Raw genomic sequence first — 25,593 nt, 5'->3', positions numbered from 1 at the left:
AGCAGAGCCAAGGCTGGGGGTTGGACTGGCTCCAAACAGCAGGAACCTGCAATTATCCAGGCATCTCCGGGATGCCATCAACTCAGGATTCCCTTTGATGGAGCGTCGTATCCAGGTAACCTGTTCCTAATCAAACAGGACACCTCGGTGTGCAGGAAAAGGCACTGCCGGCCATTCCAGGAGTGTGCTGTGGGCAGAGCAAACAGGAAGCCAAGGGATGGACCACTGGGAGCCGCTCCACCTTTGCCCAGGGGTGTTGGGCAGGTGACGAGTCACCTGGAGCTGGTCCTTCTCCCGCTCCGGCAGTGACGCGTTGTTTTGGACAAGAAATTCCAAGGGCGTTGATAGTCCTTTTGCTTTAGGGACGGCGTCATTACCTGAGGTTTTTGGGGTTAAATCCACACAGGTGCTGACCTCTCTGGAGCCCAGCAGGATTTGGGGCCAGGGCTCACCCTCCACGGAGTGCTGTAGGTGCCAAAGGAAGGAGGATGGTCACCCTGAGTGGCTGGGGAGAGCACCCGTCCCCAGACATGAGTCACTGTGCCCGGGCTCTGGAACAGCCTCTGTGGTGGAGGCCACCTCTCCCACAGCCCATAGAGGGAGCTGATGGAGCTTCGAATCACCTGGCATGATAAATCTGGCCCTGGTGCTTACATAAGAGTGGGATGCTGAAATTCCTGTATGGCCTGGGCTTCTCGGAGCCACCCAGGAGGCCTTTGGTCTCCCTTTGACGCGCAGCTCTTGCAGCATCACAGAATCCCAGAATGTGCTGAGTTGGAAGGGACCCACAAGGATCATCCAGTCCAACCCTCAGCCCTGCACAGGCCCAGCCCCAACAGTCACCCCCTGTGCCCCAGAGGATCATCCAAACCCTCCTGCAGCTCTGGCAGCCTTGGGGCCGTACCCACTGCCCTGGGGAGCCTGTTCAGTGCCAGCCACCCTCTGGGGGAAGAACCTTTTGCTGAGATCCACCCTGAGCCTGCCCTGACACAGCTCCAGCCATTCCCTGGGGGCTGTCCCTGGTCCCCACAGAGCAGAGCTCAGGGCCTGCCCCTCCTCTGCCTCTCCCCAGAAGTTGTGGACTGCAGGGAGGTCCCAGGATGCAAGTGGAGAGGGTTAGACAAGGGAACTGAAGGTGTTAAAGAGATGCCTCCACATCAATGCAGACTGTGTGGGGTTCTCTTCCCTCTTTGGGTTTCCCTCCTTGTCCTCATCTGATCTAGAGACGAACCCTTGGCTGAATCTCTTGCCGAACTGGGACTGAGGACAGGAGATATCCCAGACTCCAGGATGAGCTGGGTGGCGTTGTGCCTCTCATCCCTGCTGGAGCGTGATGTGATTCCCTCAGACAGGGCATAGCTGTGAAAACACTCAGGTTGAGACTTGATGTAGCAACCCCAGGAGCTCTTCCAGCAGATTCCCTCTTGGGCCAGCGGACAGGGAATGGAGCGGGGGCCGTCGGAGCAGGCAGAGGCTGCTGAGCCAACGTGGCCCCAGCTGCTCCTGTTGTCACACATAGGGTCCTCCCCAATCCTTGGGGTCAGTGCTCCAGCCTCTGCCTTCACCTTGCTCTCAGAGCAGGGAAGGGCAGACATCAAAAGCTCCACCGGAGCATCCAAAAGTTCATCTGAAGCTTTGCAGACCTTCAGTGTTTGAAACGGGAAGTTGGAGAGGTTTCAAGCACTCTCATCCCACCTCCTGGCGCTTCTGTTTCTGGTTAGGGCCAGACATAACCACAAGAACAAGCTTTCTCACGGTGTTTCAGCACATTTCCTGTTGGTCCTGGAAGAAAACTGGAAGAACGTTTGAAATTAAGAGGAGGTCGAGCCTTTGTAGAACCACAAAGGCCCTGTTTTGGAACCGGGTATGGGCTCTGGGCGATGGTGAGGGGTGAGGGAGTTTGTTTTCTCAAACCACCCTGGGCCATAACAGTGTCTCCCACCGAAAAAGAAGAGTGGATTTCGTCTCACAGAAAAATGTGTCACGGTCCTGCAGCACTCCAGGGGGACAAGAGCAATCCTGGGATGCTCCAGGAGACTGGGATGGAGCAGCCTTGTGCAATTCAGAGCCCACAGAGGGTCAGAGGGGAGTGTGAGGATGGAAAACACAGTGTCCCCCATCATGCTGTCACGCAGACCTGTGTTTCCAGGGAGGTTTTCCCAATCTTTTTGACTAGAGGGTGTTGGGCTACGTGAAGCAAAGAGCCCTGGGAAGAACTGATTGGAAAATCGTGTGTGGGGAGGAGATCACGTGGAAACATCTCACTTTGGGCAAGAAGAAAACATTTGAAAATGGTTTCATCAAACTGTTTTTGTCAGAGAACCATGTGGGGATTTTTTTTCCAACACATATTGAATTTTGTCTGAACCTTCCCGGGTTTGCTCTTGTTGTGACAGACGTTTGTACCCAAATTAAATCAAACCACAGCAAAAACAGCCAGCAGGAAACCCTTCAGCTCACATCACCCTTGGGCTCCAGAGCCCTTGGAGGATCCTTCTGGGACATTGTCCCGGGTAGGGACGGGAGCATGGGAAAGCAGCTTTGGGCTGGGAAAAGGCACAGTAAGAACCCATCAAGCCTTGCTGCCACCACGATAGGTGAAGTGTGTCCACAGAGACATCCAACCACACCCTTTTTATCCCATCCAGTGCACACTGCACCTATGGATTTAGTTTGGAGCTCAGGAGGAGCCAATGACCATTTTTGTTGTGTTTTGTTTGGGATTTGAATCCTCGAAATCTAACACATATAATATATATATATTCAGATTAAAGAGCATCACACTAAAGGAGTTTAGACATCCAGTTAAGAAGTGCTGGGACACACAGTAGGATCAAACCCACGGAGCTGGGCTGGGATTTGACATCGCCTCCCTACAAAACACAGGTATAGTTTACTTTCCCTGATTTATCTTTGCTCAGCCTTAATCACAGAGCTGCTGCAATTCCTGCCATGAGGTTAAGCCAAAGGAAGTCCCCAGGCCAGGTCATCCATCCTCTGTTCTCGGTGCTGCAGAAGGAATGTCCCGGGCTGGGCAGTGGGATCTGAGCTGGAGTCTCTGTGTTGCCCCTCCAACATGGCAAGCAAGGAGGGAGCAAAGATGGCCAGATCCGTGTTGTTCCGGAAAGGATTTCCACATCCCACCTTCTTTCCTTGCTTAGAGAAGTCAGAGCCCTGTGTTTGACTCCATCTGGGAATTCAGGTCCATTGTGTGGCGAGAGGGTCAAGTCTCCAGCTCTGGCAGTTTGAGAGGGTTTGGAAAAGCACCAGCCAGGGATGACACAGGCTGAGCTGTCCCTGCTGCGGGGTGCAAGATGAGCAAGGTGACCTCCTGCATTCCTGCTGCCCAGCCCTGTCCCTCTGCTCTGACAGAGGCAGCACAAGGGTTTCGTCCCTCCTGAGGTCCATGAGGATGAAATCCCACCTGATCCCTCCCTGTGGGGAGGGTGGTTCTCCAGCCAGGCTCCTGTGGGTCCACATCCAGCCAAAAGCACTGGAACAGAGGGAAGGAACATGACCAAGACCACTCAGGGGCTCCCAGCCTTCCTTGGAGCACACCCCAACTCCCTGGGATGCTTTGCCACCTCCCTGGGGCAAAGGGAAGTTTCCTGGGACAATCCTTTCTTCTCGTTGGTCTTTTTCTTTTCTTTCTTTCTTTTTTTTTTTTTAATTAAATGAAATTAAATTTCTGTAGCATCCTTTTTTATTATTATTATTGTTATTACTATTTTACACCTCAGGCATCGCTCTGAGTCCATCAGGGTGAGCTGTAGAACACAGCAGGTAGACAGGTTGACTATCTGCCCACTCCCCCTCCTCCCTCCCCTTCCCTCCCTCTCCCCAGAGCTACTCTGCTCTAAGTGTGCTTGGGTTTCAGCAATCCCCAAGCTGCACATCAAAGGCTGTGTGTGCTTCCCTGCTCGCTTCCCTGGCAGGCTCCAGGATTAATCACTCGGAGCCTGCGTGAACAGCGTGACCGTGTCACCCTTGTTTGTCTCACACGGCTGTTCTCCTGCTTATCTCCCAGCAAAACCCACGTGGCTCTTGGTCTTCAGGAGTGGGACAGCTCTATTTTGGGGTTCTTTGGGTTACCAGGCACTGCTGAGGTTGGCTGGAGGAGCTGCACAAGCAAAGGGAAAGAAGCTGAGCCATGCTGGGAGAGCCTCAGGGCCAAGTGCTCAAGGCCTAGGTTTGACAGGGCTTGGAGCAACCTGGGCTAGTGGAAGGTGTCCCTGCCCATGGCAGGGAGCGGGACTGGATGGGCTTTGAGGTCCCTTCCAACCCAAGCCATTCCATGGTTTTATAATTCCATGACTCCATAATCTCTTACAGGGATGTGGCTTTGGACCAGCATAGTCTGAGCTGCCAGGAGTGTCCCCAGGAGGATCCTGGTACCTCCAGGAGAGGCAGGATACAGGCAGCGAGGATTCTGGCAGGTGACACTGGAAGGCTGCACTGGATGATCTCGTTCCCGAGCTGATTCCCAGCTCCCAATTTCTGCACTTCCTCTTTCCCTAGAGGAGATAAAGATCCTGAGCTGGCAGGGGTGAACACCCTGCCTTTGCATTCCTCTTCCACAGTCAAACCAGGCATGGAGTGGTGCCTCTCCCAGCATGTGCCATGGGGAAGAGGGGGTTGATGGGGCAGGAGGAGGTGGTGGCCTTCCTGTGGGTGTGTTTTCCAGAGCAGGAGAGAAACCAAGATGGATCAGGCACCAGGCAAACAAGGTGACTACGTGGTGAGGAATGCACAGGCTGTGGTGTGAGAGATGCAGAGAGGAGACAGAGGGGCATCTGGAAAGGCTTCTGCTGGCACAGCCACCATGCTGGCTCCCAGAAAGTGAGAGGGAGGGTCAGTCTCAGCACCTCCATGAGCCCAGAATACCGTGGAAGTGGTGCAGAACTCACCACCACAGGGCACTAGTGCTGCAAGTGGCTTAGCAGGAACACTAAAGCTTTTGGAGAGGTGTTGGGATAGTGAGAACAGGGAGGAATTTAAAATGGGAAGTTGTAAAAAGATAAAGGGGTTGAGCACAGATAAAATCCTCACACGGAGTGTGTGAATGGCAGCACAAGGGAGGAAGGGACAGGCAGGAGCTCACTCCAGGCTAAGTAATCCCCAAACCACTTCCTTTAGGGTTAGGAACTGGAGGGATCCCAAGTCATCATGGAATAGTTCTCCTCCTTCATGAGATTTTTTTGTGCTAATGTTGGATTTACTCTCCTGGACAGGACAAAGAAGCATCAAACTTCTTCTCGAGGGGGAAACTGGTCTTGGTGCCTACCTGGCACAGCACAGTTCCCTCTGGGATTGGAAAACCCCCACATTTGCACAGATCCTGCAGGGTTTTTTTGTCCATCCCATGGCAGGACGGGTGAGGTTGTCTCATGTGAGAGCACAGCCCAGCAAATGCAGAACGAACAGGAGACATTCCTGTTCTCTGGAAAACAGTCCCACACAATGTTGTCTGTAGAGCCAGAGGGACGTGGCTGGCTGGGGATAATCCTGTTCCTCCCAAATGGGGGCTTTGGAGTGGGGATTTTCCTTTCTGTGCATCGAGCAAGGCCTGTTCTCCCCTCTGATGATTTGGGAGGGAGGTGGCACAGAGAGGTGAGGGGAGATGAGCAGTGGGAGAGGGGATGGGGAGCAGGAGAGAGTCCCCACAACATTCCAGGACCCTGCCCCTCTGCTCCTGCCACTCTGCCACTCCACAAACAGGGAGAGAGGCCACTCTGAGCTGGATTCAGGCACAGCCCACGTGGAGTGGAGCTCCCACATATTCAGCCCCATCTGCCTTTGATGTTAAGCTCTGTCAAGAAAGATGCTTTGGCAGGAATCCTGCCCATCAGGTACCATCCACAGCCGGCTGGATGTCACTCCTGACCAAGCCCTGACAGCTCCAGGAGCTCAGGTGTTGCCAGGTTTAAGCCAAGCCTCCACCTTCTGCCCTCGGGCTGGAGGCAGAATCCTTTTCAAGCTCAGGGCTCCCTGCTCCCCTGCCTGGAGAATTCGGGGGTCTCAGCTGCTTCCAGGCCTTGTCACATTGTGGATGAGCTGCCACTGGTCCCTCTGAGCTCTGGGTTGGGCTGTACAGACACTGATTGAATATTGGGAAGAAATTCTTCCTTGTGAGGGTGATGAGAGGCTGGAATGGATTTCCCAGAGAAGCTGTGGCTGCCCCATCGCTGGGAGTGTCCAAGGCTTGGAGCAACCTGGGACAGTTGAAGGTGTCCCTGCCCGTGGCAGGGGGTGGCACTGGATGGGCTTTAAGGTCCCTTCCAACCCAAACCATTCCATGATTTCGCAGCCCAAGCTGCTGGACCATCCAAGGATGGGATCTGCTCTCTGAGCAGAGACGCTGAAGCTTCCCCATCCCATCCTCAGCTGATCCAAGCCCGTGCTGTTCCCTGTGCCCCCCTGGGCGTGGGTACCACCGGGGTGTCACCGTGTCCCAGCTCACCTCTGCCGCTCCACCACTCCACCCTCTTCCCGAATAGTCCCAAAAGTGGCTTCCTTCCCTCGGCTGGGGTGGGGAAGCCACTAGATGGCAACGTTACCTGCAGCCTGGGCGCATTCCCGGGGGATGGAGCAGGGTCGGGGGCGCTCCCGGGGCGGTGGGAGCCCCGGCTTCTGGGGGGGACACAGCGGGGACCCCGGCCTCGGGCCGCCGGGTCATCTCTTACCTGCCACCCGTCAACTTGCAAAAAGGAAGCAAATTGTCTTAAAATCGCTTCAATTCCAGGTCAGTGGTTTCACCTTCGGGCTGCTGGCAGCAGTTCCGAGGTGTCACATCCCCGGGCAGAGAGGTGACAGCGCCAGGGGACACAGATGCACATCCGTGCTCACAGACCCACGTGTTGCCACCCCCGGAGACTCTTTAGCTGCAGAATTTCTCGGGTAATCCCCAAACTGTCACCTGCAAACACAGCTGAGTGTGACTCTGGGGAGCACTTTGATCCATGCAGAGTGTCCAGCCCTTGGTGTCCAGCAGAGACCTGCAACTCTCACAGAGTCATGGAATCTCTAGCCCTGTTACAAGAAGGGCTTTAGACTGGAGCGGGGGAGCAGGACAGGTGTGAAATACATCTTATGCTGGGCTTGTTCCCTTGGAAAGGCAGGGGAAAGGCTGCCAGAAGCCTGGCAGTGCTTTGGTCACAATATCCATCCCACTGCCCTGCAAGAGAGAAGTCACTGAGCTATGTGCCTTAGTTTCCCCATGGAATCATCCTTCCCTGCTTCCCCCAAAACATGGAAGAGGGTGGAGAAGCATGTGCCACACTTCTCCAAGGCAGGTGGATGTGGGATTATCCATCTGATTAACCATCCATCCCATCAGGGCCATGGTGCAGGAGGAAGTGAAACTGTGGCGTGGTGTGGAAGGACAGCCCTGAGCAGGACTGGGATGTGCTGCTCATCCCAGGAAAGGGTGATGGGAGTCCTGAGTCGGAGCTCAAAGTGCTGCAACAGGTCATGGAATAAACACCTGAGGACAGGGAGCAAGAGGCAGCGCTGTGTCATTCCCTGCAGAGTCTGGAGAGGATGGATCATGAGTGGTGAGAGAGGCAGGAGCCCTGAAGACAGCTCTGCCTTCACTCCTCAGCCCCTCCTGGCTCCATGTGGTGCATCCAGGTGTTCAGTATTATTTTTCCTCCTTTTTTCCAGGGCTTTTGTCCCTCAGTCTCCACCTGCTGCCCTTTGAGCTCTGAAAACTGCAAGTTTGGAAAATCTCCTGCCTCCTCCCAGCTCCAAATCTCCTGACTGGAGCCTCTGAGAGGAGCTCTGAGGGTGGGACACCGATCCCAGGAGAGATGTCCCCACCACAGCACAGGGGAGGTTTGGGCCAGGGGAAGGAGCAGAGCCCAGGAGGTCTCAAGCCCAGATGTCTTCTCATGGCTCCATTCCTGGAGGGAGCAGGGCTGCTCCCTACAAAGTCCTGCTGTCTCCACACCCGTCGGGGCCTCAGGTCTTTCCAACCTCCCTGTGTGACTAACACAGAGCTGGCCAGTTCCCAGGGTGCCACTCTGGGACCCCAAACAACCCCAGGGAGCCCAGAGGAACAGGAAAGTGCAGAACCTCCTTCCTCCTCCTCCTCCTCCTCCTCCTCCTCCTCTTTGCCTGCCAAGGGGTGGCCCTGGGTGGCCCCGTCTCCCTCTGGCGCAGCCGGGAGCGGCCGCTCCCAATTACTCATGGGGATGGTGAGGGGGATGCAGGGCCGGAAAGTTGAAGCAAATGGAAAGTGGGCACTGGCCTTGTCCTCCCGTGGCTGCAGCTGGGACTGAGCTCAGCCACACACGAGGAACAGGGCAGGGGGAGGACAGAGAGGGATCCATGTCCTGATCCGGGACAGGCTGTGGGGGGACGTGGAGGTGACAGCGAGCCCAGAGACACCAAGGCCCGTGTCACACACGTGTGGAGAGCGCAGTGGTGTGCACACACATGTCAAGCACATGTGGATCCAGGTGGAGCCACGCCCAGACATCCATATTCATCCATCCCTGGGTGAGTGACACCCACTGGGGTGATACCCTGGCACCCACTGGGGGTTCTCTGCCCCTCAAAAGAGTTCCATGCCCCCCTGGGCCCAACAACTCTGCTCCTTTCCCAGAAGAAGACACTGCAAAGCAGAGGCAGAAGGGACATGGGAGCTGGTAAGCAGGAGTTGGTTTGAGCTACAATCTGAGATAATCCCTTCTTTCCTGCTGTCTGGCAGGAAAATGGATAATGCTGTGGTTTCCAGACATCTATGCAGGGCCAGGAGTTGGACTCGATGGTCCTGATGGATCCCTTCCAACTCAGCACATTCTGTGATTCTGTTATCTTCATATGTTTTCACCCCTTCATCCCATGCCATTGGATCCCCCCTCAGCTTTCCCACTCATCCCTCTGCCGTGGAGGGACCAGTGCTTTCCAGACTCACCTTATACCAAAAACAATCCCAAAAGTAAGGGAAGAAGAAAACCTGTCCTATCCCTGCTGGATTTTGCCTGAACACCCTCCTCCCACCCCTGCTCTTCCTGAGCTCTGAGCCCCAGTGACATAAAATCACCTTGAAACCAAAACCACCCCCAACCCATCACAATGATCCCCCACCTCAAACTTTCCAAAATCAGGAACATCATCCCTCTTTCCCAACAGGAAGATTTTCTGGAAGGATGGCTGGACTGAATCGGTGAATTTGCTGGGTTTGTTGCCACAATTTCAAACAATTTCACAATTCACCTCCCATGGGCTGGGCTGGAGAAGGACTCCCTTCCCACCTCAAAGGTTTCTTTGGAGCACTCCAGTTCACTAATGACAGTATCCAAAACTTCTGCCTTGCCAAAAGCCAGGTATTCCTACCTAATCTGAGCTTCCATGAGGATGAAAGCAGGAGGGAAGAAACAGGAGAGCTTGGAAAGGCTGGAATCTTCTTCACAGAAGACACTGAGGTATTTTTAAAGAAAATACATCTTTCAAGGCAAATCTTTTGGCATCAAGAGCTGGGGCTGACTGTGGCTCTGAGAGGCTTTCCAGGTGTCAAAGCTGGGGCAAATCCATCTGGGAATCCCTCTCCCACCCAGACACCTACACCTCTGCAATACTTCGAGGAGAAGTTCTGCACAGCTCTAAGTGAGCCGACACAGCCCTGGCAAAAAAAATCACCATTTCCAATGAATCAACACTTTCCTGGTAAAGGCCCCAAACAAAATACTTCCAAACCCTCCCTCAGTCATTTTTACTGGGCAGGGGGAGGTGGCAGCTGGACTTGACGTTCTGGGTGAAATGGGACCCACTGGAAAGCCCCACGGAAACCAGGTGGAATTTTCCAAACCAGAGGCAAGACAAAAGCTCAGCTAGCAAATCTCTCTGGGGGAGATGTTCAAAGGGAGCAGTGCCTACAGTGCCTTCCCTTCCCTGGACCAGGAGGAGGTGGGATTCAAGCGGTTAACACTGTTCCCGGGATTGGGTTACGGGACTGGGGCTGGGAAAGCTCCTGCACAGGTCGCAGGTGGATTAAGGAATTCCAGCCCCATTCAGTGCCCAGTGAACCATAACTAATGTGGGAGCTGTAAAGAGCAGGGGGCAGGAGGGCCGGGAGGTGTTGAATGGGAAAGGCACCTGCGAGGGAGGGCAATGTGAGCCTGGAATTTGGGGGGAGGTGAGGAAACAGTGGGATTTACCAGCAAACCTGACCCCAACCTGCTTTTGTTGTTGGCTTTTGAATGGGGACAGCCCTGGGTGAAGGTGGCAGGGTGGAAAGGGGGGTGGAGTGCATGGAGTGCCAGGGAGCACAGCGGGATGTGGCCTCAGGGCTCTCAGAGGGTGACAGGGACCTCCTAGTGAGGGTGAGGATGTGATCCATGCAGAGGGCTGAGAGATGGAGTAGCCAGGGCAGAGGAGATGGTGAAACCCCGAGTCTGTGACAGCTCCAGCTGTCAGGGGAGGGGACAACAACTCCCTCTTTTTGCCTGTTAAAATACCTGTGTCCTCCACCAGCTCCAGGCCAACCCCAGGACATGGACTGGACTCGCTCATCCGAGCTGCTGACCCGCTGCTCCATCCCATTCTGAGGGGTTTGGAGTCAGGGAGGTGACAATGTCACCCGTGTGAGCTGTCTGGGGACACGGGGCTGCCAGAAGAGCCAGCACTGGGATGGACACCTGCTCCCAGCAACTCCCAGGGCAATGGGATGAGATAGGATGGGACAGGATGGGATGGGATGTGACAGGGATGGTCCTCCCACACCACAGCCTGGACTTGGGAGGGATGTCCCAGTGCCACAGAGCCCTTGCTGATGCCACATACCCCAGGGTACCTGCCCCAAGCCCTCCTGGTCGTGCCTGGGGGAACTTTTGCACCCAAAAGCCATCGGGGAGGCAACGATCTCGCCTGTCCTGCTCCCCGGGAGACTCCTGGGCGCCTCTTAATGGGACTTTAATTATACACTTACCGTCACCCTTTTTCCCTCCCTCCTTCTCTCTCCCTCTCTCCCTCCCCAGCTCAGCTTTCCCGGGATGTAAATACCCGGCGCGTGCTGCGGGGACTGTCACACCACTAATGACCCCCCCGCGGTGCCCTGGGGAGGAGGACGGTGGCGTGGGGACACGGGAGGTGACTGCCCCAACTGGCTCTGCCACAGCTCCCCCGGCTCGCCAGGGGTGTCCCTGCTTTGCCTCCAGCTCCTCAGGGAAGGGCTCCTTGGCTCTGGGATTTGGGGTGAGGGGGTCACGAGCAGGCAGAGCAAGGGGACAGGATGAAGGGGACAGGACTGTGCCACCAGGCAACCAGCCGTGGGATGGAGGTGGCCACCAGGCACCTCTGCCCTAAGGGGATCCGAGCTCCACATGCCACACTGCCACCTCTGCCAGTGGCCACCCTCATCCCATCCCACTCTCTGCTGCCCAGGTGGCATTTCCAAGCTTTTTTCCCCAGGATTTGTCAGCGACTGAACCCACTTTCCACAGGGGAGAGTCTGACCATCCCCTGGCACTGAGGGATCAGGGAAGTGGAGCGTTGGTTTCTGCCCTCCCCCTGCTGCCAGGCAAGACCCTGACTCCTTTACTGAGGCAAAAATTAACAGGGAATCTTTTTTTAAGCCTGAGAATTTGGCCCCAGAGGCTCCAATAATTCCTCCTACAATGGTACACGCCGAGAACAAATAAAAAACCAAGCCAAAAAAACAAGCAAACCAGAAACAGCAATAGAAGAGGAACAATTTCCTTCACCACTAATTTTCTCTCTGTTAATTAATGAGAATGTGGGGGCACTGATTAGAATCTCTCCAAACCCACAGGTCCTGGCTGGGGACAGCAGCGCTGAGCCTCTCCGGGTCTCCTGGAGCCTTGGAATTGTGAGGGGCAGGAGGAGATCCTGGGAAGCTCTGTGGGTACCCAGGGCTGGATTTGGGGAGCTGTCACCCCCTCTGTGGGCAAACTGGGGACTTTCAGGGCACATTTTCTCCGAGGCTTGACCTGATTCTGCCCCCTGTGGAAATCTTTGGGAGAAAGGAGCAGAGAGAGTGGTTTTCATCAGAGATGGAACACAGAGAATGGGGTGGATGCAACCCAGGGATCTTCTCCCTACTCCCCCAATGTCATTCCCAGATGCAGGAATGAGCTGGGCATCCTCAATCCCCTCCTTGGCACCTTCCATCAGCAAACCCACAGGGGCGAGTCACTGGGATGGGTTGGACTTCAGAGGTGTCCAAGTTTTTCCAATTTATTGCCGCATTTCCCTCTGAAAAAATTCCTGAAATGATAGTGTTTTTTTTTCCCTTAGAGTCTTAACCACCAAAAATAAAAGGATGTTTGGGGATGCTGCTCTTCGTTAAAGCATCGAGGGACTCCGTGCGTGTATTCGGGGGTTTGGGGGAGGTTTGGGATTTAGCCAAGGATGAGAAATGTCAACAGAATATTTGTTTTTCTCTCCAAGTATTCATTGAAAAGTTTCTGTTCCACCAGTAAAATGTCACAGGGGTGGGTTTTTTCCCTCTCCTTTTTCTTCTGGGCTTTCACAGTGGGACCCCAGTGTCACTCTTGGGTCACCCATGAGCCACAAACTGCACCTAAAGCTCAGTCTGTGCTTTGCTAAAAGCAATTTCTGATGATTTTAAACCCAGGGTCGGGGGGGCAGAATTAAATCTCTCATCTATTTTCAGTAGAGGGAGAAGTTGCAGGGGGAACTGGGCTCAGGAAGCCTCTTTGCTGCAGGTTTCCCATCACTCAGTCCCCAAAAACTGGGCACCAAAGCATTTTTCTGTCATCAGCACCATGGGGTGCTCGAGAATGAGGGTGAAAAGTGCAGCTGCTGAAGCTCCAGCCCTTCCTCTCAGCTTTAAACTCCCAGCAAATTCCTCCTCCCACCCTCATGCCCTGATATGTCCATGGCACAAGATGGGCACTCAGCATGGGTACAGGCTCATCCATGATTTACCCCTCCATGCACGGGTCCATGTGCAAAGGCAGCTTTTCCAGTGCTGAAGAGAGGATGGCAGTGGCTGCAGGGGAGTCCCAGGTGCTCTGAAATGGGGATCCAGGTGGCTCTTCTTCCCAGGAGCTCAGTTCTTCTTCCCAGGAGTTTGGGTGTCCTCCTCCCGGTCACTCCAGTTCACTTCTTGGGTTTTGTCTCCCATGTATTCTCAGAGCATCCCAGCAGCAGAATTTCCCCCTCTTCCCACCCCCTGGATCGAGTGGGTGATGGAATGTGCTTTATGGGGGCACTGAGTATCTGGGATGGATGGATCCCCTCCTGGGATGTAGGAGGATGAGGGACAGGAAAGCCCTTTGTGGAAGCAAGAGGAGGCAGTGCCAAAACCACTGTGTTAACCTCCTCTCCCCATCCTGGTTTGTCATCTAAAAAGGTGGTAAAAAAGGTGCTTCCCATCTGAGTCCTATTCCCAAAGTTTATGAAGTTTCTCCGTTGCCTGCAAGATGATTGTGCAGGAGCAAATTAATGGGATTTATTGGGTCGAATTCCCTGCCAGGCTCAGGGTTTCCTTGGTTTAAAGGCAGCATCTCACCCTTCCCATCGTGTTGTTAAACCCTTAATGGGTCTCACTAAAGGGAAATAGCAGCTTCCCAAATGAAGAGGGAAAGGAAAAGGCCATTTATGCAAGGAATAGTCCCCTGGAAATGTGTAGAAAACCTGGGCCAGGTCTTAATTGGGCTTGTGAGGCTCCCCCTGAGGGGAAAATCTACCTCCAAACTGTCACTGGAAAAAAGAACTCAATCCAAGGCAATAGTTTTGTTAATTTAATGCTCAATAAATTCAAGTTATCTTAAAAAAAAAACAAACATGGACTAATATTTCCCATTTCCCATCCCTGAAAATGTGCAAGGCTGGATTCGACAGGGCTTGGATCGACCTGGGATAGCGTTAAGGTGTCCGTGTGGATGGAAGAGATGATCCTTAAGGTCCCTTCTGACCCAAACCATTCCTTGATTCTATGATTGTTTAATGTTCAGTTAAAAGCCAAAAAATTCAAGTTATCTTTTTTATCTCTTCCATCCATAAAGAAGTGATTTTCCATCATTCCAGCAAAGGCAGCAGAGGCAGGGAAGGGGCAGGGGGGGAAGAGCATCAAGTGGGAGAAGAGAAGTGACATTCCAACCAAAGCCCAAGCGATGGAATTCCACGAGAACCGAACAAAACTTAAATATAACCACTTTTTATACTTTTTGGAGCATCCCAAAGGACTTTTTTGGGGTTGGCATTAGCAGACAAGTTGCTTTTACTGATTGGGGCACGGCTTGAGTGACCATTGAAGGGATAGCAGAGGGTTCAGCTCCTTTCCAGCCTCTCCAGCTCTCGGCATTAAGGGAGATGGGAAGCAAATGAAGGTTAAAAAGCCTCTTTAACTGGTTCTCTTGTCAAAGTAGCAGGGCAAGGTGCTGAGGCTGGGACTAATGAATGGAATAATTGATTAAATATGTCATATTTCTGCCTTGCAGGTTCACACCTTCCCCAAAGGTTTCCAGATGGGGCATAATTATCCCCCAAACTGGCTTCACACACCAGGGCACGAGGGGAGGAAACAGTGACAGGGGGAATTCAGACAGCAGAAAATTGCTCCCACAATTAATCCCAGGCACTTAATAAACTCACCAAAGAATAGCTGGGATGGGAATAGACCCTCTCGGGGCTGGCCCTCGGGAATAGCTTGGGATACTGGAGTAAATGGTCACCTCTGCGTTTATGGGGTAGCAAAGCTGGCGCCGGTTTTGCTCCTTTCCAAACAGGAATTGGGGAATTCTCCCCTCTCCCTCATTCATCCCTCTCAACAGGGACCAAGGGCTGAAGGGGTGGAAATCCAGGGGACAATATTCACTGCTGATTTCCATCAGGGTCCTTTGATTCCTTTGATTTCCCGCTGACAGTCCCTGTGAAAATCAAACCCAGATCTACATCCTTGAAAATATTTTTGAGTTCTAAACCCAAAATATTTGCTTTATTGAGGGGGGACGAGGTGGGGGATGGGGGGAATCATGGTTTGTTTTAAGGATTTTGTTCACATCCCTATGGTTTTATCTCAACTCAGAGCGTGGATGGAGCAGGGTACAGATCTGGGATGTCACAGTGCCTCTGACCATGGCCGTGGTGTTGGGAAAATGCTGATTTACACTCCCCTGAATGGTGACTTTGATGGCACCAGGCCCACTACAGAGTCTTTGGGTGCTGGAAATCAGGAAAATCCCCCTCCAAGCCCTGTGTGGCAATCGGGCTTGGTGCCCTCCCAAGCCCATCCAGGCTGGTCACTGAGACTCCGACCTCTGGGGTGAGCCATTTTCGGAGCATCCTTTTACAGCAAACCCCTTTCAAATCCCTCCTGGAACTGTTGGAGTTCTGCAAAGGTAAAAGGGGGGAAAAACATGAACCTGACTTTCTCTTCCCCTGTGTCCCTCTGAAACTACCCTGTGGAAGCCAAGTCGCAGACACTGCTGTGTCACTGTCACCTCCTGTCTTGGTGTGTCCTCTGGGCCACCCCTGTGCCTTCAGGTCATGAGTCCCTCATTCCATGAGGGGAACAGGTCCTGGGTGCTTTTGGGGGTGTCTGATACCATCCAGGGCACAAATCCTGTGTCCCTCTGGGGCAGGACCAGCCCCTGGGACATGAGGTGTCCCATTATGATCTCTATTATCCTCTGTTGGATCTCTGGCCCCTTCCCAGAGGATGCTCCCCTCATCCTCCTGTTTCCCCCGGGATGGATTTTACCGCTGCCAACGTGCCAAAGAAGCTGGGGGTGGTGCCCAGGGCACCACAGTGGAGCCCAGCTCGTGCCGGCACCCCGTCTCCCCGCGCTCCCCCGGGATTGTTCCCGGGCTGGAGATAGCGCGGTTGTTCGTTAGTGTGGCAGCGGTGGCGTGTGGGAGGGCAGACGCCAGGCTGTCTGCTCCCACTTTGTTCGGCTTGTTATTAACTTCTCCTTGGGCTGCCATTAACCCAGAATTCCTGTACTTGGCTTCAGGCTTTCCCCGCGCCGCTCTATCTGCAGTGCCTAATTACAGCTGTTGGGATCTCCCTTTATCTCGGTGCATCTTGTAGGTTTGTTACCTGGCACATGCTTTCCTGTCCTCCCCCCTCACACCACCTCCCCGCCCCACACACCCTTCCCTGCACCCCTTTAATCCTTCCTGCTTTCATCAGCCTCGGTAGACGGAAAGGGAGAAAATCCGAAGTCTCCATCGCCTGGGCTTTGCTCAGGTCAATCCAGGGAATCCACATCCTGGCGCCCACCGGCGGAACGGTCCGTGGGCAGGTGACGGGCAGCAGCGCCGTGGATCCCGCATGTCCCAGCGTATTCCCTGCCACCGCATGGGGTTTGGCATGTGCCAGCACCTTCCAGCCCCGAGCCCGAGACTTTGAATTGGCTCTGAGCATGGCCTTGATTTATTTTTTTAATTTAATGTGAGTTGACTAGATGTATTTGCTTTGGCAGCAGGTCCCCCCTCAAACCCCAGACTCTGCTAAAACAGCCCGTCCTGTCTCTGCTGGCCCCAGTCGACACAGCCAGGGGGTCTGGGACCTGACCCGGTTGTGCCCTGTGCCCGTATCCCTGGGGGGCACCGGCTCCTGCCCCAGGCTGGGACCTCCCTCGCCCCAAAACCAGTCCCCAGAGTTTTGTACATCCTGAAGGCTGGTCCCACATTCCCAAGGGAATGCGGAGCAGGTGGTGCTGTCCCCGTGCCCACCCAAGGTGGGCTTGGAGATGGGGTGTCCCCTTAGCACAGGATGGGGGGGAGATTGGCACCAGGAAGGAGGAGGAGGAGGATGGTGTCACCACTGCCTCGATGCTCGCCCTGGGCCATCCCATGCCATGTGTCCCACTTGGAGACCTCCAAGTGGGGGGACCCTGTCTCCCTGCAGCCCCCAGTCATGGTGGGATGGGGTGGGTGGGGGTCCCTCCTTGTCATCCCAAATGAAACAGAGCTGTGACTGCTTGCCCCAGGAGGGGATTTGACTCCAAGGGTCCCCCCGCCTCTGCCAGAGGGTCCCAAAACCCCCATGGGGACACCATCCTTCCACCAGTAGCCAGCACAGGGCCCCTCTGCTTTGGGAAAGACATTTTGGGGCACTTATATTTAATTATGGGTATTTATCACATCCACTTCGCAGCAGAGAGCACAGGGATCTTGGAAGGGGGGCTGGGTCCCACTGGATCCAGCCCTGGGAGCCTCCCTGCCCCCCCGGGCAGCCTCTGTGGTGGAGGGGGACACAGTCCCCAGTCCCAGCATCCCCCTCCCACCCTCAGCTCCAGGGTGAGGAGCCCCGGTGGGAGCGGAGCTGCCGGGAGCTCATCCCAGCAAGCCGGCACCCGTCCCCAGAGCTGGTGGGAGCTGAGTCACCCGGACAGGGAAAGTGAGGAGCGGGATAAAAGCAGATCGCTGGAGGTTTTCTTTGGTACTAGCCCTCGGTGCCGGCCAGGCCGGGCTCCCTGGAGATGCCTCAGCTGGCCTGGGCAGGGCTGGAAACATCTGGATTTCTCCTTGTGCTTCTCCATTTGCTGCTTCGCCCCCACACTTGCCTGGGTGGGGTTGGGGGATTTTCCACATTGGTCCCTGGAGTTTGGTGGGCCCCACAGAGGTGGCAGCATGGTTTCTCCCTGTGCCCTAATTTAAGACTCCTCTTGAATTTTGGGTCTGTGTCATCCATGAGGATCATCCCAGAGACACAGCTCCGTGCTGGGATGGAGGGACATGGGGACTACAGCACTAAGGGGTGTCTGACTGTGCTGGAAATGGTGCCACGAGGGGAGGTTTGGGGAGGTGGGCATGGGGAGAGAAGCCACCAGCTGCAACAGGCGAGGGGAAGGGTTGCACTGAGAGCCTGGGGCAGGACACGGTCCCCGCATGTCCCGGGGTTACTCAGGAGCTTAGCTATTTATATCAGAGCTGCTGGCCCCAGTTCGGGGTGACTCAGGCCCGATGGCCAGATGGAAACATGTTTTGAAGATGGTCTAATGGGAGGGTGGGGACGGGGGACCCTCCCTGCCAGCACCCCCGGCCTCCTGTCACTGCTCCCTCGGGGCTGCTCCTCCCGGGCAAACCCCGCGTCAGGGGTGGCAGCAGAGACAACCCTTGTGGTCACGGCCCGGCTCGGTACCGGCACCCCGCTGCCTTCCCCGAGGTGCCACCGCAGCGTCCCCAGACCTCGCGGTGCAGCTCACAGACCCCAGCCCGTGCGAATTCCACCCCCAGCACCCGCTGGCTGTCCCCAAAGGTGGTGACAGCAGCCCCCGGCCCCAGACGGTGGGGGGTTGCCCCCCGTTGTGCCCTGGTTGGCAGGCAGGGTGGAGGCTGGGAGGTCCCCCCGGGCTCCACGCACCCGCCGGGGTCAGGGAGGGAGTGGCCGGGCAGGTTGTCACCCGCCACGGGAGCGGAGCCCCGCGGGGACCGGGTCCTGCCGACGCCGGGAAGGGGCCTCCCGTCTGTCGGGGGATGGCTCGGGGGGTCCCACCCCCGTCTGGCACTCTGCGTGCCCTCCCGCAAGCCTCCCTGAGCGCAGGGATGGGAGGTGCGCCGGTGTATCCGACCTTCCCGTATCCGTCTGTCCCTCATGGATGATCTAAGCGGCCTCAGCTGCCCCCTGAGTGGGATGTGCCACCAGGGCTGCCCCACGACCCCTCGGGGGGACGAACCCCCCAGGGTAGTGTGTATATAGGGGATCACCGTTCTCCCCTTCGCCCCTGAGGTTTGGGGGGTCCTTGAGAAGGGGTTACCCCCCAAACACAGACCACACTGCACGTGGGTCAGCCCCCCACCCCCGCGGAGGCTCCGCCAGGACATGGTGGGGGGTCAGGGTGCCCCCCCAGCCCCGGGGAGAGGTTGTATTGGCACAGGTGGTGGTGGGGAACCTCGAAGGGAGTCACACACACACGAGGGGCTGCACTGCCGGGGGGGTGGGCACGGGGTGAAGGGGGTGCCCCGGGGCGTGACGTCACACGGGGGAGGGGCGGGGCGGGGCTTTCAGGGCATCCCCGGGAGCGGGGCCGCGGCAGCGCGGAGCCCGTCGGGGGTCGACGGGGGCTCGACTCGGCGCTGCGGGGGCTGCGGGGGCTGCGGGGGCTGCCCGCCCCGGCCCAGCCCGCACCATGACCATGAGTTCCGTGACCGAGAGCCTGCTGGGGTCCGACCCCTCCAAAGCCGCCTTCCTGGAGCTCGGTCCCCCCCAGCACTACCCGCTGCACGGTCTCCCCCCCGCCGGGCACCCCCAGCACGACCCGCCGCCTTTCGCTTCCTACGGCCGACCTGGGCATTATCCGTACCCCGGGGGAGCCCCCCCGCCGCCCCACGGGGGTCCCTACCTACCCTACCCGCCCCCCGGCGCCCCGCACCCCCCGACCCCCGGCGCCAGGATACAGGACACAGGTAAGGGGGGCGCGGGAGGCTCGGCGCTGCGAACCCCCCATCCCGGGCACCCACCTGGCGGGGAGCGACGGGGCTACGCCAGGACGAAGCCGTCGGAAGCGCTCCGGGGCTGCGCTGCCCCATCGGGACAGCAGCGGTGCGGGGCTGCGCACGGCGCGGGGGTCTGCGGGGGGGGTCCGCGGGGCCCGGGGGTGATGTCCTCTCTCTCCTAAGAGGGCCCTGACACGCCAGAGACCCATGGCTTCAAGGAGTCCCGAGCATGGGGATCATTAGCCCCCCACTACCCATATCCTCCAACCAGAGACCCCCAACTGCGCATAACCTGCACCCTGAGCCCCCACTTGCCCACACCCTGCAGCCTGTGCCTCCCCCAGGCCGGGCAGATCCTCCCCTCTCCCCATCACAACTACACTCTCATCTCAGGTGACTGCTCCGTTTCATCATTTTTCCCCACTGTTTTCCCAAAAAGCTGATGCAGAAACCTGCAAGCTGAGCCACCCTGTAGAGGAGCAGCCTCTGGGCTGCCCCATGGAGGGGTCCCGAGCCTGGCTGAGCCCCCTCGGGCCCTATTGGCCCCCCATCAGCTGTTGGGGAGCCGTGGCTGTGGTACCTGGGTGCACAGACATGCTCGACACCATGCCCGGAGCTCACCCACACCCTCCGTGTGCTGCTGAGCCAGGGACCACCAGTGTGCCCACAGCGAGAACCCCCAGGGCAGGGGAGTCCCTCCTGTAGCCCCCTCCATCCCTCCGGGGGACCTTGCCTTTCCCTCCCAGGCTGACTGCAGGGCAGAGGGGCCTGTGTCCCACGTGCTTTTGGACTTGAATAGTGATAGTGGATGAATAATACTATTCCTCCCTTCCTCCTCCTCTGTCCCTTTGTCTTTCCCTGAGACTTGAACAAGCAGCAAAGCCAAAGTAGGTTCCCCCTTACTCATGCTCCAAACAGTGATGGTTTTTGGGGGGATGGTTTGGGGGATTAGGGGTGTTTTTTTAACCAATGTGTTGGCTTAACTCTGTCTCCTGTCCCAGCCCAAGAGCATGAGAAGATCCTGGCTGTGCCCAATGGGGAGCTGCGCATCAGTGGGAAGGGGAAGAAGCTGCGGAAGCCACGGACCATCTACTCCAGCCTCCAGCTCCAGGCGCTCAACCAGCGCTTCCAGCAGACCCAGTACCTGGCACTGCCGGAGCGCGCCGAGCTGGCTGCACAGCTGGGGCTCACCCAGACCCAGGTACAGCACGGGTGAGGGGTGACAGGACACCCAGGGACACTGGGGGTGGTCATGGCCATCGGGATGTGCCACGTGCTCCGGAGTGACTCCAGATCCAGGCCACGTCCCGCCGCCGGGGCGCATCTGGAGCCGTGCCAAGCTGGGCCGTGCCGTGGCGGGGGAGCTGGCGCCGGTGGGCCCGCAGGGCTCGGGTTTGGGGCGCCCCTACTCGCACCTCCCAGCGGCACCGGGACTTTCCCAGCCCCGGAGCCTGGCTGCCGGCCCGGCCGTGCCCGGCGCTGGGCGGCCCCGGGCCGTGGGACGGGGCAAGTGGGTTTTTGAAGGCAATGGGGAGAGACAGGCAGGCGGCAGCGGTGCAGCCCGGAGCCAGGGGCGAAGCGAGCTCATAAAGCCGGGGAAGAGGAGACAAGTGGGAACCTGCCGGCAGCGCGGGGGGGACCGCGGGGAGGAATGAGCGGGGCCACCACCCCAGCACAGCGGGTGTAGCCCAGCCCAGCCCCAGTACCCGGAGCCCGGCTGGGCTGGTGGGTGCCACAACCTGAGACACAGAGGGGAGGACATGGGGATTTCTGCCTCGTTCTCGTTCTGTCTGGGCTCCCTGTGCCTCTTCCCACATTCTTCATCGGCTGCCCTGAGTGGCTCATAGAGCTGAGCTCCAAGTCCAACTTATCTCATAGAGATGGTACACACGGGGACCCCGCAGAGGGACTGTCGTTGGTGCTGGGGGCTTAGAGGGGTTGTTGTCCACATCCTCCTGTCTCATACCTCTCTCTCTCCTCCCCCAGGTGAAGATCTGGTTCCAGAACAAGCGCTCCAAGTACAAGAAGATCATGAAGCAGGGCTCAAGCGTGCCCGACGGGGAGCATCTCCACACCACCCCCTCCCTCTCCCCCTGTTCCCCCAATATCCCCCCGCTCTGGGATATCCCCGTACCAGGAAAAGGGCCCCCCCTGGCCCCCAGCAGCTACATCAACAGCTTTGGAGCATGGTACCAGCCACACCCACAGGATGCCATCCCCCGGACCCCCATGATGTGACGGTGCCACCGCTCCAGCACCTGCTGGATCCAGGAAGGGACAGTGAGGGGAATGCTCTGCTGCCACTCCCTGAAGGACTGGGAAGCCCAGCGAAGGCCTGGGAGATCCCAGCGAGTGGAGAAGGAGGAAGAGGAGGAGGAAGGTGACAGGAGGAGCCTGTAGACCACCTGCTCTCTGGTCCGAAGTGACACAGCACCTTGGAGCGCCCATCCCCATGGGACAGGACTAGGCCTCCAGCTGCAACCCTGGGTCCCCCCATTCATGGACAGGGGGCAGGGGGACCCCAAAAGGGGCTGGGGAGTCCCTGGACCCCCCCAGCCTGGCTTTATTTATAAACACTGTTCGTTATTGTAAGTGCCCTCCTTCATAAGCAGACTGAACTCTGGTTGGTTCTGCTCCTCTTCACCCACCACTGCTTTCAGAGCATTCCTTGTCTGGGGGAGACACTTCCATCCTACTCCTCAGGGGGTCTCCACTTCCAAAACTCCTGGAAAAACAGCCGAGAGGAGCTGGGAGTGCTGGACCAGAGGGCTGGGGCTGTGTGTGTGTGTCCGTCCCCCCCCCCCCAGTCTTTGCAGGACCTACTGCTGTTTGCACTCCCCTGAATGGAGCTGCAATTACCATAATTGTGGGGCCGGGAGCCTGTGAGGGGCTTCTTGCCGCCTACTCTGGGTAATTTTGGCAATTTGGAGCTGTTGGAGATGTCTCCTTTAATAGGGGTGGGAGCAGGAGGGTGGGAGGACACAGGCCAGGGGTTCCTGCACTGTGTCCCCCGCAGTCCCGTGGACGCCTGGCCCTGGGAGTGACAGTTTTTGGGAGCAGGGGGTAATTTCCCGCTGCAGGTTTGGCAGTGGGTAACCTCTCCTCTCCTACCTTTGTGCTTCCAGAGGCCAGAACCCGGCTGGAAAGTACATTCTTGTGATTTTCGACTTGTCCCATGCCATTATTTCCCACTTTTCCCCATCCTGCTCAATGTTTGTCACCCATGGTGGGGTTGGACCCCCACTGGGGCTCCCCCTGCTGATTCCCCACTGAACACAAACATACAGTGACCCTCCCTCCAGATATTCCCACTCGGCAATTTCCCTGCTCCAAGGATCCTTTCCCACCATGGGGACCACATTTTAGGAACTCTGTTTGTTTTGTGCCTTCAGCATCACACAGGGCCGGAGTCATTCCCAACATTTGACTCCCACCTGAGGAGTCGGGATTGATAACTGGGAATGGCATGTCTGGGGCTGGTGGCACTGGGGACCCCCAAGTCCCTGCTGGCATATACAGGGCTAGACATGATTCTCTGCCACCCTGCCAGGGTGTATCCCTCAGCCAAGAGGTTTTGAGTGCTGGCAGTGATCCCACAGGATGGTTGTCCCCAGTTGTGTCCAGTGATGCCATGTGGGTGATGTCCCCAGCACCCTGGGGACACTGTGGCTAGCTCTGACTGTGATCCAAGACCAAGTGCATGGTGGATGATGCTCCCAGTGGGATTTTCCCAGAGTGGTGGAGCCCACCCACCCCACTGAGACTTTAGGGAAGGAGATGGATCTGGTTTGCAGCAACACCAGAAAATAGGAGAATTTCCCATCCAGAAACTGGGATAACCCAACTCCTTGGGTGGGATTTACCCTGAACAGGGGCTTGGGGCTTGAAGGGGGGCTTTCCTTTGGGAATTACAGCCATGGAAAGGGGCTGGTGGTCCTATCTGGATAGGGAGGCTTGGGATGCTGCCCTGGAGGAGCCGCGTGCTGGGCACATCCCAGCCCTGCAGATTTGGGGTGACCTGCAGAGCCAGCTGTGCCAGGAGGGAAGGATCCCTCGGGATGGGGGAAGCAGGAGGCAGAGGCCGTGGCGCCTGCTTGGCGTTCCCGACGGATGTGCTGCCAAGGACCTGCAGCCAGAGCCGCTCACAGGTCCTGTCTTGCAGTGGGAGGGAAGGAGGGAAGGAGGGAGGGAAGGAGGCAACAGCCTCAGCTCCAAGGCCCAGCTGGCCCTCGGACCCCCAGGGGGATCCCAGCAGCCACTCACACCCATGGGAAAGCCACAGTCCACCCCCCACTGCCCTGGAAAGGGGGGAAGCCTGGTTAGGACACCCCTGGATGTAGGGAAATCCCTTGGGCACAGTTGGGAATCAGGTCCCTGCTGCCATCCCAGGTCCTGCTGGGATGGGGACATGAATGGGTGTCTGTGCCCTCAGGAAGGGTTTTGGGGCCTGTTCTGCCTTTTCCCAGCTGGATGGGGACCCAGTTTCCCTCTACACCCAGGAGAAGGGCAGCACAGCCAGCCTGGTATTGCTGACCATGGTTGTCACCCTTCTCCACCAGCCAAAAGTGTCCCTGGCGGGGACACAGGAGAGGCCAAGACATCTCGCTCTGGTGGGGACCAGGATGTCCCTGGGCCTGTTCCTTCCTCCACCCACACAGCCTGGAAATCAGGTCTGGGCCGTGGGGGCGCTTGATGTCACCTCCCCATCCCCAGCCCAGGGAGGGTGATGGGACATGGATGGGGACACCCAGGGAGAAGAGACACCCCGAGGCCCTCCAGGAGCACTCCTGTCCTGTTTTCCAGGGGCCAACAGCAGCAGTGGAGCCCTGGCTGGCGGCGATGCTGTGACTCCAGCGTCACTCTGGGTTAGCCAAGAGCTGGGATGGGCACAGAGCCACGGTGGATGCCAGGCTGGGTCGTGGGCGGGTGGCTGCCCCCGCTCCCTGTGCTGGCACTGGGTGATGCAAGAGGCTGGAAGGGATGTGTTGTAACCGGGCAGGACCCACGTGCCGCTCTGGGAGGGCTGTGCTGGGGCTTGTGGGCGATGCCGGGGGCACATGGGCACTGTCACCCCCCATCTCTGGCCCACCAGGGCTGCAAAGCACAGCTGAGCTCCCACCCTGCCCATGGCCACTGGAAAAATCCCCTTGGAGGGGGTGGGTGTCCCCAGTGTCACAGCATCACCATCCCAGTGCTGCACTCCATCCCATCCGGGGATAACCGGGATATCTGGAATAACAAGGGGTGGTCATTCTATCCCTGTGCCAGGGGAGGAGTGGGATGCTGGGAGGAATGAGGTGATGGAGTGATATCCCCATCCCTCTGGGAATCCTGCCTCTGGCTCCCAGACCCCATCCTGGTCTTGGGAATGTGCCAGGATGCCAAGCTTGGCCCCAGGGAGGGATGTCTGGATCCCACAGCCCCTTCCGGAGAGCTCTGGGGGTCTTGGCCACCTCTGAGCTGGAAGAGCTGGAGGTGATTCTGGTGGAGACCCCCTTGGAGTGTTGGAGATGGGGATGAGAGAAGAGGGAAAGGGGACAGGCAGCCCAGGGGGACCTTGCTCAGGCAGGTGCCAAAGAGTCCTGCACTCCCTGGGCACCCCCAGTCCCAGGGACCCTCTGGGAAAGGCTCTGAGGATGGGACAGAGGAGTTGGACAGGGGGAATCTGGGGACTACAGGAGCTCAGTGCCTTCCCAGTGCCCATCCCTGTGGTGTGAGGGCTGCCAGGGGACCCCAGTTCCCAGGCAGTGCTGGAAGGGAGCAGGATTAGAGTCTGTCCATGGGCAACAAGGCACCTGGAATTTATATAATCCATGGATATGTGATCATCTGCCTTTTTATTTTTTTTCCCTTCACCTCTAAATTTAAAAAAAATTAAAAACATTAAAAAAGAGAGAATATATTGGAAAAAAAAATGAAAACTTGTGCCATGGAGTTTCTTACTCCAAACTGTGACACTTGGATTCCTCCTCTTCCATCCTGGAGCATGGGATGGGAGTAGAGAAGTGGATGCAACTCATGAGGGGGATTAGGGAAACCCCCCCCAAGGGAGCAAGGAGGGAGGTTGGGCTTGTGTGGACTTGGGAATGGGAAGGGAATGCTGAAAGCTGGATACATCCCATGCCGCACTGGGGATTCTCTGGATGACTCCACAGAGGACTGGTGGGGACTGAGGGGTCCCCACAGCTGTGGGGGTGGGTAGGGTCCAGGTCACCTGTT

The 25,593-nt window shown here is 57.0% G+C and overlaps 1 protein-coding gene across 1 annotated transcript; it reads left to right on the top strand.

Moving 5' to 3' along the window:
- Window positions 1-19,067: 19,067 nt before the first annotated feature.
- DLX4 (distal-less homeobox 4) lies at window positions 19,068-21,612 on the top strand. Its single transcript, XM_050327981.1, has 3 exons — window positions 19,068-19,344; window positions 20,382-20,575; window positions 21,361-21,612. The coding sequence occupies exons 1-3, from the start codon at window positions 19,068-19,070 to the stop codon at window positions 21,610-21,612; spliced, it is 723 nt and encodes a 240-aa protein (XP_050183938.1).
- The last annotated feature ends 3,981 nt before the right edge of the window (window positions 21,613-25,593 follow it).

Source organism: Myiozetetes cayanensis, unplaced genomic scaffold (assembly GCF_022539395.1).
Source record: "Myiozetetes cayanensis isolate MyiCay16 unplaced genomic scaffold, myiCay2020 scf35, whole genome shotgun sequence".
NCBI lineage: Eukaryota > Metazoa > Chordata > Aves > Passeriformes > Tyrannidae > Myiozetetes > Myiozetetes cayanensis.
Note: the sequence above shows the minus strand (reverse complement) of the source record. Positions and strands in the feature narration are given on the sequence as shown.

What these genes read in the sequence shown, in the direction of transcription:
- DLX4 (XM_050327981.1), top strand. Translation starts at nt 19,068, where the DNA reads ATGACCATGAGTTCCGTGACCGAGAGCCTGCTGGGGTCCGACCCCTCC. An exon ending in CGCCAGGATACAGGACACAG is followed by an intron (nt 19,345 to 20,381) that starts GTAAGGGGGGCG and finishes TCCCAGCCCAAG; the next exon opens with AGCATGAGAAGATCCTGGCT. An exon ending in TGGGGCTCACCCAGACCCAG is followed by an intron (nt 20,576 to 21,360) that starts GTACAGCACGGG and finishes CTCCTCCCCCAG; the next exon opens with GTGAAGATCTGGTTCCAGAA.